General features: G+C 38.3%; 1 protein-coding gene across 1 annotated transcript in view; it reads right to left on the reverse strand.

The window, feature by feature from the left end:
* LOC120317500 (gamma-aminobutyric acid receptor subunit gamma-3-like) overlaps positions 1 to 14,007 on the reverse strand; it is a 72,267-nt gene extending 58,260 nt beyond the window's left edge. Inside the window, exon 1 of the mRNA XM_039364150.1 lies at positions 13,876 to 14,007. Coding sequence (XP_039220084.1) covers positions 13,876 to 13,993 — 118 coding nt within the window. The 5' untranslated portion in view covers positions 13,994 to 14,007. The remainder of the gene's footprint in view (positions 1 to 13,875) is intronic.
* Between the last annotated feature and the right edge of the window lie 363 nt (positions 14,008 to 14,370).

Genomic DNA, 14,370 nt, shown 5'->3' on the forward strand with positions numbered 1-14,370 from the left:
AGAGCGGCAGGGGGCGAGAGATCGAGCTGTCATACCCCCTACCTGACGATCCTGAGGACTCCCATAGAACATACGCGAGCGCTTCCAACAAGGTAAAAAAGGGGATGCGAACAAGAGACGACCCCTCCACCATGCGGAATACCCCCCCACGCTACACCAGACTCGTAACAATTTACGGGATTACCAGGATGATAAACATATTAAAACCGAAAGCATTGAGACCGGAAATATATGGGACTCTAAAAGTAGCAACCGGACAGAACGGGGTGGAGAAAGGAACTTGGAACGTCCACCACCACCCAAGCCTGAGGGGAGATCGGAACATGAAAGCAACCGAAATAACTGGAATTGCCATTCAGCTAATCTGAGGTTGGGAGAACTGGAGACGGAAGATGTGTTAATTGAAATAATTGAGAGAGCGGACCCAGTGTCAACTCCATTGATAGGGGAACCCCTTGCAACCTTACGTTAATGGAAAGTTTCTTCTTAAGGGGCTTGTGTGACCCTGTTCTTAGAATACTCCTGCGCGATGCACAGAAACCCACCCTGTTTTGGCTGGCGCCCCTGGTACCTTTCTAAAGCAATTCTTCCCGAGGTTTAACCTTCTGGCGACCCAAACAGACAGATGCAATGTGGCCCTGCCTGCCACATGCCCTGCAAATGGCTGAGTGAAACCTGCAGTTAGCTCGCTTATGGCGTCTTCTGCACCCGAAGCATTGAAGAGATGCTGGGGCCTTGACAGGACGTCCCTTCTGCCTCCTCTCAGCTGGCTGGTGAATTCTGTCGACCTCCTCTTCAGGATCCACTTCTGATCCTTCTTGAGAGTCCTCTTAATGGATGGTAGCTGTCTCTGAAGGGTTCTTGGTGAGCCGTAAGGCCTTCACAGCCCCGCCTGCTGCTTCCTCAGCTATCACCTCTCGTAGCACGTCTTGGAAAGAGACATCTTCTTTTACAAAAATCTTCTGTTGTAAGCTCTGTTGCTTAAACCACATACGAAACGATCTCGCAGCCTCTCTTCCAGATCCTTGAACTCACAAGGTCTGGCTGCTCACCTGAAAGCTGCAATAAAATCCGCAGCAGATTCACCTGGCCTCTGGTCTCTCTTCTCGAACACATGCCTCCAAGCAATAACATAACTTTGGTTAGAAGTGTTCCTTCAACAGTTTCTTCAAGTCAGCATATGTTACTGACTCCAGAGGTGCAGGGGCCACCAGATTCTCTGTGATTTCAAAAGCTTCTTGTCCACAGACACACAAAAGAGTTGCAGCCTTCAAGCTGTCTTCTCTAATCTGATTTACTCTGAAGTAATTCTCCACCCTTGCTACATAGGAATTCCATCTCTCTGGGTGTGAGACACCAAAATCAGACAAACGGCCAATCTTTGCCATCATACTATTACGACCTTCACCATTCACTCCTCTGCAAACTGCTGTTTGGGGAAAGGGTCCTTTAGCCAATGCAGTCCTTAGTAATCTCTGGGCCCATAACCTATTAGAGAATTTTAATTTCTCTATTGGTGAAAAATAAATCAGAAGCTCTCACAGTTGACTGCATTTAGCTGATTCAAATAACTTTATATTTATATAAAATATTTACAATACCATTCTTCTTTACAGCAACATAGCTTAATGAAGACTTCTTACAGAGATAGACCAGAGACAAAACTGAGACTGGAAATCCAGCTCCTAACTCAATAATCTTTTGCACAGACTCAGTAGCACTTTCTTCACATTGGCTGACTGAGTTACCACATGACTCTTCCTGTTCATGAATATTCCAACATGGTTCCTTGCATCTGCCTGGCTTGTTCTGTGGCCTCATGGCAGTAGCATTGGGTGTGACGCACGAAGAGGCAAATGGCCACGGCCAGCAGCAAACAGCCACATTGTGCCAAAACCGGCCATTTGCCGCCTCACGCATCATGCCCAATGCTGCCATAAGGCTGCAGAACAAGCCAGGTGGAGGTAAGGAACCAGTATACGGGATTCCCTCTCCCCTACTCCACCTGCTGCTGGAGGTCTGGCCTGGTATTCGCAGTGGGCTGCATAGCCTCACAGTGTGCTGGTCAGGGGGGCGGCAGGCTATGGCTGCTGATGGACACAGTTGGCCCCCATACACTCGCTGTGTGCAGGGGCTGATCGTGTCAGGCAGCAGCCGCCCCAGCTCCTGCCTCGCCTTGCCTCAACCTACAGGACGAGCCTCCTGTTCATCGTCCCACCTGCCAGAGATCCCCTGGATCTCCCCCAACCCTGCCTGGCCCCCACAGGCATGCCTCCCCATGAGCAACATTGAGTGGCCACACCCACCCTGCTTACACCCACCCAGTATTCCATGACCACCACAGCTACACCCACCCACTGGACCACACCAACCCAGCACCCAACAATACATAAGTGGGGTTTGGGTTGCAGTTTGGGCATTCGGTGTCTAAAAGGTTCGCCATCAATGGAATATATCATTGGTGAAGAAACAGCTAGGAGAGTGAATGGACGAACAGGAACTGAGAATGATCTTGTTGAGGGCATCTCAGTCTTGCAGAGACAATTCTTATGTTTTAGTTATCATAAAAAAAGAATCAGATCATGGGTGCTGCTGTATATCCTACTTTGGAATTGCTATTCAACTGTATTTGTTGATTTTCAATAGTTGCTGTTCTATGTCTGCTGTTGTAATTAGCTAATTCACTGGGGGGGGGGGGAGGACTTGAAGTTTTATGGCACTTGAAATTTTGTAAACAATTATACTGAATATAATTCCTGCCCAAATTTCTTTTGTAAAACCCATATTAATAAATGAAACAAAAGAAAGAGATATATTTAGTTTGGTTCTATTTTCTCCCCATCTGATGTCCTCCATATTGATGAGCCTGCAAGACCCAGGATTCCCAGCCAACATGGGATGGTAATCCCAGCATATCTGGATGATGCCAGGAGGGGAGGGGGACTCATATACATTTAACAAAAAAAATGTGCCAATTCAGATGCTAGAGCCTCCATGATATGCCTAATGCAAAGGGCAATGCCCCAAGCCACAAGAAAGCCAAGGAAGCACATTTGAGAGAAGAATGATATCTTATTTTCAACTCAGTTTCTCCAAGGAGAAGAAACCTATGAGTAAGGGTTTCAATGAAGAGAATTTTTTTTAAATCAGATTAATTTCTTAGCAAAGGTTTTTACCACCTGTCTATCCAGTATGTTGATGCCTGAAATAAAATATTTATTGGGATAGAAAAAAATATTAACCCTGACAAGGCAAGACTGCAAGGTTTTAGAGTCAGACATCCAGCTGGCCCTCAGTAATTGATCTTATGTGCTTCCAATGAGGTAGAAGTATGTTGTTTTCTATTACAAAGCCACAACTTTCCAAATTTGGCTGCAGCTGATATTTTTTTAATAGAATGCCATGATTTAATATGTGTAAATTGGAAGTGGGGAATATTGTAAATCCCTTAGGGAGGCTGAAAGCTGTTGGCTCATTCCAGCTAAATTCTCCACTTCAGATACAACAGATTGCAAATTAGGACCCCTCTCTCCACAACTAGATCCATCAGAGGGTTTGTCACAGAATTCATAAATACGACTGTGCTCTGGGCCTGGACATATCCTTACAGATCTACTGATGCTTAATGATACAAAAGGAAGCATGATATTTGATATGAACATAAGTAATGATGCTACCCTTCATTGCAGAAAGGATGCATCCAGATATATTTAGTTTCACCTGTAGTACAGGTAGTCCTTGACTTACAATCATTTTTTAATGATTATTAAATGTTATGATCACTGAAAAAAATGACAACTGGTCTTTGCACTGATGACCATTACAGCCTCCCCATGGTCATGTGATCAAAAGTCAAGTGTTTGGCAACTGGCATATATTTTTGATGATTGCAGCAGCCTGGGATCATGTGATCACAATTTGCAACTGATGAAAGTTAGCCCAGAGAAGAAATATTAAAAAGGGCAGAAAAATATATTTTTCCTCAAAAGGACTTTTTAAAACCACACCTGGCCCCAAATCTATCTCTCTGCCCCAAGCAAGACTTTAGCCCTAAACAAATGCAGATGTAAAACCATCAGAAAGTTGAAGCCAGAGCAATCAAGAAGACAAAAGAGAAGATCTGCATACCCCACCCAAACTCTAGGAGTCAGCCCCATCACCTGAGAAGCAGGATATGATAATAGAATTAAACCACAGATATCAAGGCCTAGACAAACACTCAGAAACAGCCTCAAGGTTCATGCCACAGGAACAGGAAACTATTCCAAACAAGGCTAGAGGGGGTATAAAAGCCTACTGCCCCATGTGCCTTCTCCTTCGCTCTTCTTCTTCTCTCCTCTGCACTTTCCTGAAGAACCATCTTTCTGCTTCTTCAATAAACTGTAACCTTCTTCCCAAAGCAGTCACCATGTTTGCTTATTTATTCCCGGCTTGGATGAACCAGGATGAAGACTTTACTTCTAACACAACCTTTCCAGTTGGCTTCCCACAAGCAAGATCAATGGGGGAAGCTGGATTCAAGTAACAACTGCAGTGATTTGCTTGACAACAATGACAAAAAAGGTTGTAAAATAGGGTGTGACTCATTTAGCCACTGCTTTGCTTAGCAATGAAATTCTGCTCCCAATTGTGGTAATACGTCAAGGACTAACTGTATACATTTCCAGCATTCACAGTCACACTAGGCTGTTTACTTGGATTTAAAATTAACAATAAACTAGTACTAATTTGGATTAATCAGAGGGATATTTTTGAAGATCTTAAAGTCACTGATGCATGGTAGTCCCAGTTTTCTTCAAATTGTGTCCTGATAAAAAGCTTAGTCTCCAGAGCATTTATCCAATTATGTTTATTCGTATGACAAGCATTATCTTAATGCACCATTAAGACTCAGTGGGAGCCAGAGGGGCTTTGAAAAATGTCAGTAACATTCTATAAACAGATAAGACCTATCAATATTCATAAAAAATATCTTCAACATACAATTTAGGATTTGCAGTGAAAAGCCAGCACAGATGTTCATTTTAAAAAATTACATAATAATGTATGCTTATGCACACACTATAGAGCATCTTTTTCTTCTATCATATTGTTTTGAGTGAAGCTGCTTGTTTGAACAATGAATAAAAATTATTGATACTGTATTCAAAAATAAGATCTCACCAAATGGAATGCTTTTTCTGGGTAACTTTGTCTAAAATTGCAGCTCAAGCTAGTTGGAACATGACAATTTTATTAATCATATTGCAAACTAGGAGACATAAATGCCCTTGGTAAATATATAAGTAAATGCTTTTGTTTCTTGGTGGGGTAGCACAATCTGAAATAAGAAGTTTGAAGCTTGACGTTCTCCTTGAGAAATCTTTTCAAGGCTTCTGTTAGAACAGCGGTGGAGGCTGTCCATAGAATAAATTTTCCCCAGATTCATTTTGTGAGCCAGTGGTGGGAAGGTCTCATGGGTGCAATTTGAAATGCTGATACTAACCTATAAAGCAAGGATGTCAAACTGCTGGCCTGTGGGCCAGTTTCATCATACCGAAGTTGCGCCCACCCCATTGCTGGCAACACAAAAAGAGTCGCGGTACATCACATCACGTGGTGAGCTTGATACCCATGCTATAAAGCGCTATGTGACTTGGCATCTACTTATTTGCAGGATCACCTTCTGTTCTGTTTCAAGCAAAGATGGGGGTGCTGTTGCTTGATACTGGCAAATAAACTCCATGGAAAGGGTTTCATGCAGATTACTTTAATTCATCAGGCATTCTCTAAACATTAACTCACAGTTACTGGAGAGATTCTTCTGAAGCACATTTCATAATCTGACCCCAACGCATAGATGAAAAGAGGTAGTCTCTTCCATGTTAGAGGGGCAAACAGTTCTCGTGGCTGGCATTCATAAAACTCTTGCTAATCTCCGGTAGCCAATCAGAAGTCAATCCAAAACACAGATATGACCAGGTAACTTAAAACTACATTACCCAAAAGGCTATCCTTTAAGGGGACAGTTCTTAATCCCTAAAATAGCTATTTACTCTGACTAGCACACCTTCTCTCTTGGAATCAGCCCAGCAAGTTCAATCTATTCAGAGAAAAAAAAAGCAATTAGCAGCCTCCCACATAGGAAAAGTGCTGCTTTTCACTGGTTGCTCTGATTCTTTGGAATTATTTCTGATATCTTCCACCCTAGCTGCTTTCCAGCGGCTGCTCAGAACAGTGTTGTTCAGGAGGGTATTTGGCTCTGAACCTCATTGTGGTTTGGATAAATTAACTTTATTCATTTATTCATTATTTTGAGGGCATTTTAGTCACATTCTTTTATTTGTATTTTGTTTGTTATGAATCATCTGTAAAACACCAAGAGTCCTGAGGGATTTGGTAATCTTTATATGTTAACAACAACAACAACAATAATAATAAAGAACCAATGGACCACCTAATAAGCTACTGCAAGAATATCACACAAACTGACTACAAGCAGGGGCATGACAAAGTAGTAACAATTGTGTATTGGAAAATCTGCAAGAAATATCATTTGCCTGCAAGCAGGAATTGGTGGGACCATAAAATAAAGAAAGTCATACAAAATAAAGAAGTTAAATTGCTCCCGGACTTAACAACTGTCAATAAGAAAGAAAAAATACAAAGACCTACAAATAGAAATAGAACGACTGTGGCAAAGACAAGCGAGGGTAGTACCAATATTAATAGATGCCTTGGGTGCAATCCCAAACAACTGGAGCATCACTTGAACACCATTGGCATTGACAAATTTGCCATCAGTCAATTGCAAAGGGAAGCTTTACTCAGAACAGCTTCCATCCTGTGACGATATCTATAACACCATCAAACATCCAGATCTGCCTATCCCAGGTCCTTGGTAAGGATTTGGTAGGTAGACAAAAATGCCAAACCCTGTCTGAACATCTGGCTGGCTGTGCAATAATTAATAATAATAATAATAATAATAATAATAATAATAATAATAACAACAATAACAGGAAGGGACCTTGGAGGCCATCTAGTCTAATCCCCTGCTCAGGTAGGAAACCCAATACCATTTCAGACAACTGGCTGTCCAGTCTTTTCTTAAAAACTTCCAGTGTTGGAGCATTCACAGCTTCTGGAGGTAGGTTGTTCCACTGATTAATTGTTCTGTCAGGAAATTTCTCCTTAGTTCTAGGTTACTTCTCTCTTTGATTAGTTTCCAGCCATTGCTTCTTGTCCTACATACGGGTGCTTTGGAGAATAGCTTGACCCCCTCTTCATTGAGGTATTGGAACACTGCTATCATGTCACTCCTAGTCCTTTGCTTCATTAAACTAGACATACCCAATTCCAGAAACTGTTTTTATATGTTTTAGCCTCCAGTCCCCTAATCATCTTTGTTGCTCTTCTCTATACTCTTTCTAGAGTCTCAACATCTTTTTTACATCATGGTGATCAAAACTGGATGCAATATTCCAAATATGGCCTTACCAAGACATTGTAAATGGTATTACTGTATATGCCGGCGTATTAGGCGACCTGGCGTATAAGACGATCCCCGTCTTTATCGTCGAGTCGCCTTCCTAGAATGTCATCTTATACACTGGAAACTACCAGTATTTCCAGCGTATAAGACGACTCGGCGTATAAGACGACTCCCGTCTTTGGCGCCGAGTTTAGCGCTTCCGGAAGTCGTCTTATACGCCGGCATATACGGTAACACTTCATGTGATCTTGATTCTATCCCTCTGTTAATGCATCCTAGCACTCTGTTGGCTTTTTTGGAAGCTGCAGCACACTGCTGGCTCATATTTAAATGATTGTACACTAGGACTCCAAGATCCCTCTCACAGTTACTACTATTGAGCAAGGTACCACCTATACTGTACCTGTACATTTGGTTTTTCTTGCCTAAATGTAGAACCTTATTTTTTTTCACCATTGAATTTCATTTTATTAGATAGTGCCCAATGTTCAAGTCTGTCAAGATTCTTCTGTTTCTTAAGCCTATCTTCTGGAGTGTTGGCTATTCCTGCCAGCTTGGTGTTGTCTGCAAATTTGATGAGTTCCCCATCTATTCCCTCATCCAAATCTTTGATGAAGATGTTGAAGAGCACTGGGCCCAGGACAAAGCCCTGGGACACCCCACTACACATTTCCCTCCATGTAGATGCAGTTCCATTGAGGACCACATGCTGAGTATGGCCAGTTAGCCAGCTACAAATCCATCTGGTGGTGATGCTGTCTAACCCACATTTTTCTATCTTATCAAGTAGTAGGTTGTGGTCTACTTTATCAAATGCCTTACTGAAGTCCAAGTAAATTATATCCACAGTATTCCTCTGGTCCACAAATTTTGTCACCAGGAGAAAATGCAATAAGATTTTTATGGCATGATCTGTTTTTGACAAACCCATGTTGGCTTTTGGTTATGACTTTGTTTGCCTCTAGGTGTTTGCTGATTCATTGCTTGATTATCTTTTCCAGAAACTTCCCAGGTATTGAGATCAGGCTGATGGGTCTGGATCCATTTTTTTCCTTTTTTGAAGGTCATTACAAAGAGATTTATACACATGTACAAACACACATATGTGCGCATGCGTACACACACACACACACACACACACACACAGGCAGAGAGAGAGAGAGAGAGAGAGAGAGGGAGGGAGGGAGGGAGAGAGCACTTAGACTTATATACTGCCCCTTAGCGCTTTATAGAACTGGAGCCCCAGTTTACAAAGTCAGCATATTTCCACCAACAATCTGAGTCCTCATTTTACTGATCTTGGAATGATCGAAGACTGAGTCAACCTTGAGCTCTGTCAGGATCAAGCTCTAGCCTGTGGGCAGAGTTTGCCAGCAATCTGCATTATAACCACTGTACCACTAGGGCTCCATACACAGTAATCTTAGATATAGACTATTTTTAGTAAGTAAGCCCTCAACATTTCCCCCCTTCAGAAAACCCAGATCTCCTCAGGAAAAGGAACAACAGTATCAAAAACAGACAATCAGTGAGGTGCTTTAGTTAACTTTCTTAATATCATGTGCTCAAAAAGAGGAAAAGCTTTATAGAATCTGTCTTCCATATGGGCTCTTAATGACCTTCTTGTTTAGGACTCCAAAAATTTCTAAGATCATCCCTGTACCTTAGGGTATTTCAAATGGATGTAGAAGATAAAGGAGATTTGTAACTTTATGTAGCAATCAGAAAAGAAAAAAAATGGGTTATGAAACAGGAGTACATCTATTTGGAGTAGTCAATATGTAGCATTATCTTGTCATAATGGCTTTTCGAAAGGTTTATGTAGCCCACCTTTCCTTAAGTTATCAAAGCAGAGAGATATGGATGGAGCATTATAGCCTGTCCCTGTATTACAAGGTTTATAGCTATGAGTTACACAAGGATCCCTGCATAGCAATCTGAAAAGTGAGGCATTTTTCTTTTCTCTTTTACCTTCCAAACCTGATTTTATTTAAGATATACAGATATTATGTTGGTATCAGGATAGCACTATCTCTTCACCAAGTGTAACCATTAGTAAGAATGAGCAAAATAACAAATCTTAATTTCTAGAGTGGTTAATAATCGATAGATCCCCATGCATACTTCTGCATTTGCTATCACACTGGACAATAGTTTGTGCTAGAACTAAAATGAGTTCCATTAAGTTTAAATTAAAGTCTGTTGATAAGGGCAATGGAGGGGAAGCATTCATTACCTTGGCAATTTTCCAAGCCTTTAAAATGTTTTGGAGGAGAGGAAAAACACATCCTACCTAACCCTGTAGAAAAGATTAAATAATAAGGGAAATATTTAACCAGTTCAGCTAATACAGTATACTCTGGGCTATTCAACAATGATCAACTAGCAGTGATCCTGCTACCTGCAGTTTCCTTTGACTACATCTTAAAAATGATATGACATATGAATGAAAAATGACATCAAGAATAAATGACAAAATCTGAAAAATACCTACAATTAATATATATTGGGTCATTTATTAAGCAATTAAGTTTAAAGAATGGAAGGCAAGTGAAAAGACATATGGACAGAAATAAAAAATCCAATCAACTTGTTTTAGACGTGGATTTCTTTGTGACAGTGGCAGATTTTTATAAGATTGAAATCCATATCTGACCTGAGAATACATCTGTCAAAGACTGCAGATTACTAATAAACTGGGATATTCACTGCAACATTCAAAAATAACACAGTAAATTGCTTTAATGCAAATATGTTCTCAAATAGCAATAGAACATATATTAAAATCCTAATTCTCATTTTATTTAATAGATGGTCAGGGCTGCTATAAGAGCATCACCGAATCATCTTAATAGGTCAGACCAATATCTATCTAATCCAAGATGTTGCTACAACACCAGCAAGCTATATTGTATACTGATCGAAAACAATATTTGTAGTTCAGTTGAATTGTCCTTGGTGTTATCTAGTTTGGTAATGAAACCTCTGCAAGAAGACCACCAAGCTCAGAGAGGACCAGGTCCCCACAGCTATGTACCACTGGATGATGGTACACTTCACTTAAAGCTGGCTACACCCAGATCTGATTGCCAAAAATGTACTGCTCCTGCAAATAAACATTCACTTATTTACCAAGTTGTTTGTCAATTGTACATTAATTTATAAAACACTGAGTTAAGAGTCACTGGTAATGAATCATTATAATTTGGAGAAATACCTCTACTTTTTATTTATTTAGGTGACCCCTGTGTTGTAAATGTATTATTATGAAGGAAAGAAAAGAGATCTCTCTAAAAGAATATGGAAAAGTGGCAGGACTAAAAATAAATAAAGATAAAACTAAAATAATAGTAAAGAACCTCACAGATAAACAAAAAAGGCAAATACTAGAGAAAACAGAGGTACAAATAGTGAAAAAAGTTAAATATTTAGCTATTCATCTTTTGGCTAAATGTTCGTCAATAAAAGAAGATAATTATATAAAATTATTGAAGCAAATAAAGCTAGATTTGGAAAGATGGAAAAATCTCAAATTGTCAATATTAGGAAGAATTGCTACAGTAAAAATGAATGTGTTGCCGAAGATTTTATTTTTATTTCAAACGATCCGATAAAGCTTGAGAGAAAATTCTTTCAAAACTTAAATTCATTGGTTTTGAACTTTATTTGGCAGGGGGAAAAAGCTAGAATTAAGATGAAAACATTACAAGATGCTAAGAAAAATGGAGGTTTTGGGTTGCCGGAATGGACATTGTATTATCAAGCATCTGTGTTAACATGGGTGAAAGAGTAGATAACATTCAGAAATAAAAGGTTATTGTATTTAGAGGGGCATGATTTACAATTGGGGTGGCATGCTTTTTTATGGTATGGGAAAAGCAGAGTTCATAAGTACTTTCAAAATCATTTTATAAGAAATGGCTTATTAACAGTATGGGAAAAAATTAAAACTAAAATATATTCAAAAATTCCCGGGTGGTTATCAATGATAGAGGCATTTATACATCTGAACCTGGTAGACTTTGAAAAAATATGGACATATAAAGATATTTTAGATATTGATGGGAAATTAAAATCTAAACAAGAATTGGAAAATTTAGGAATAAATTTGTCCTGGTGGGCACATTTGCAGATACAAAGTAGATATGAAAAAGATGTAAAAATGTATGGATTTTATAAGGATCAAAATGTATTTGATAAAATTTTGTTAACCTCGGATGAGAAATTAATTAAGAAAATGTATAATTTTTGGGTAATTTTAGATATGGAAAGTGAACAAGTAAAAGAAACAATGATAAGATGGGCAAAAAATTTTGGTTATGATATAGAATTAGAAAAATGGCAAATGTTATGGGAGAGAAACTATACATTAACAATGTCAACTTCATACAAAGAAAATTTGTATAAAATGTTTTATAGATGGCACCTTCCACCAGCAAGATTAGCAAAAATGTTTAAAAATATGTCAGATAGATGTTGGAAATATAAACATAATATAGGCACGTATTATCATATTTGGTGGACATGTGAGAAGACAAAGGCCTATTGGAAAAGCATACATATGTGGTTAGAAAAAATATTCGGTGAACAAGTGGATTTTAAACCTGAACTTTTTTTACTAGGCATTATGCCTGAAAAGATTAATAAGCAGAAATTATATTTAATTCTACATATTACCACAGCAGCAAGAATAATTTTTGCACAGTACTGGAAGAATGAAGGATTGCCATCAGAAGAAGAAATAATCACAAAAATATTGGAATGTGCAGAGATAGACAGACTAACTATGAGGCTGAAAGACAAAGAAGATACGGATTATTATAAAATTTGGAATTTATTTTATTCTTGGTTAGAGAAAAGAATGAAGGATTAGGAAGTGAACATGTATTAGCTTAGCAAACACCAGACAACTTATTTGATTGGAAAAATTAACATATGTTGATGGAAAAAAATAAAATAAAAAAGATTGTTGGAAACAAAGAAAAGAGATCATACTAGAGCAGGCAAAATGCCTGTGAAGAAATCAAGCATTTTTCTGAACCTGGTGCTTGAAGCAGTGAGGCACTGGGTCTTTGGAAGTTTTTGCTTGGGATCTTTCAAGGGTCTTCCCTCATTGTCTCCATATAGATATGCATGTATAGGAGAGAAGTTTTCAGGAATTGGCATGTCAAGCAGTGGATTCATTTGGGCACTTTATTGCCATGAAAAAGTGTACCCTCTGAATGGTAACTTTAAGTTTATGAAACCAAGAATATTAGGATATACAACTACCACTTATCATGCATTTGCAACAGTAATATATAATGATTTTTGTATTACATTTAATTGGTCATCACCTGTTCAATGTACAAGGCAAGGATTATCTAAACTTGTTTTTTTAGTCAGTCCTTTATTAGCCCTTTATTAGAATCAATGTTCAGTATTGCATTTAAAAGAACATAAAAGTTAAGATATAATGAATAAACTAAACCAAAATATTATAGAATTTTTTTGGTAATAATAATAATAAACAGTCATGTCCTTGTCAATACAATTAATGGAAATAAGTTTTAAACAATAATACAAAATTTGGCCACATTCAAGAATGAATGATATTGGTCAGTTAACAACAATTGTACAGAAAATAAATTTATATGTTGGTCTATGGTTGTATTAAAGAACTTATTGGGTGATCTGGAAATTCAGTGAATAAAGGGGTCATAAAATGAACTGTGCATCTTTATAGAATAATCAGTAAAGTAATATATGTATTGCGGTAAGTGTTCCACCATCTCTTCATCACAAGATCAGTCTGAAAAATAGGAGATTTTATTTAAGATAGATAGATAGATAGATAGATAGATAGATAGACAGACAGATAGATAGATAGATGATAGATATAGAGATATAGCTAATGATGATAGACAGAGGACAGATGATAGATAACAAATCGATAGATTGATAGATCGATCAATATTCCTTCAACTACATTCTTCACAGAGCACTAAAGCAAGCTAAGGTTAATTCTAATTTAGTTTTGGGAATAGTTATCTGATTTAGATAACTTGTTGGTCTAAAATGATGAGAACACTACTCAAAAACACAGATGTAAGAAGACCTGAAAAAAAATTAGTTGCATATCTATATTTGACATACATTGTTTTAAATTATCCACCACCTTTTTGTAACCCATTTTCAGTAATATGTCCCATGAGAAGCTATAGCTCTGTAATATTTATGAATTGATCTTCTTTAAATTGATTCAAAATTATCACAAGAATTAAGGGGTTAGCTTTCTCCTCTTGCCTCCTATCATTCATGCAGGTGTGTATATTTTTTATTGTGACCACAATATATACTAGACAGAAAAATGGATGCAGTGAATCTTTCAAGCTCCAGAACAGGAAATTCTTATTTATTACCTGTTGATGTTTGCACAATGTCAGAAGTATTTCTGAGTCCCATGAAGTCAAACTGATACAGTCTCCAAGATTTCTGATCTGCAGCTTCTACTGAGTTTTTTCTCCATCTGTAAACCATTTCCTCTTGTGGATAGCCATCTGTAAATTAAACGTCAGCATCAAATATCTGGTAAATATTTCATAATGTGAATACTGTACACTTTTTAACTGAAAAAATAGATGATGTACTGTATGTAAGGATGCCAGGTTACCACTAAAGGGTAAGAGGATATGAAGCATGCTGAACACTGGAAAGTACTACACAAATGCTGCTGCTGTCCTAAGTAGGCCTAATGGGGGTAAAGGACTACTACTACTATTACTACTACTACTACTTTTTATTTTTATTTCTCTCTCTTCTCTTTCTTCTTCTTCTTCTTCTTCTTCTTCTTCTTCTTCTTCTTCTTCTTCTTCTTCTTCTTCTTCTTCTTCTTCTTCTTCTTCTTCTTCTCCTCC

This window comes from Crotalus tigris, unplaced genomic scaffold (genome assembly GCF_016545835.1).
Source record: "Crotalus tigris isolate CLP2741 ecotype Arizona unplaced genomic scaffold, ASM1654583v1 scf7180000019677.366735, whole genome shotgun sequence".
Taxonomy (NCBI): domain Eukaryota; kingdom Metazoa; phylum Chordata; class Lepidosauria; order Squamata; family Viperidae; genus Crotalus; species Crotalus tigris.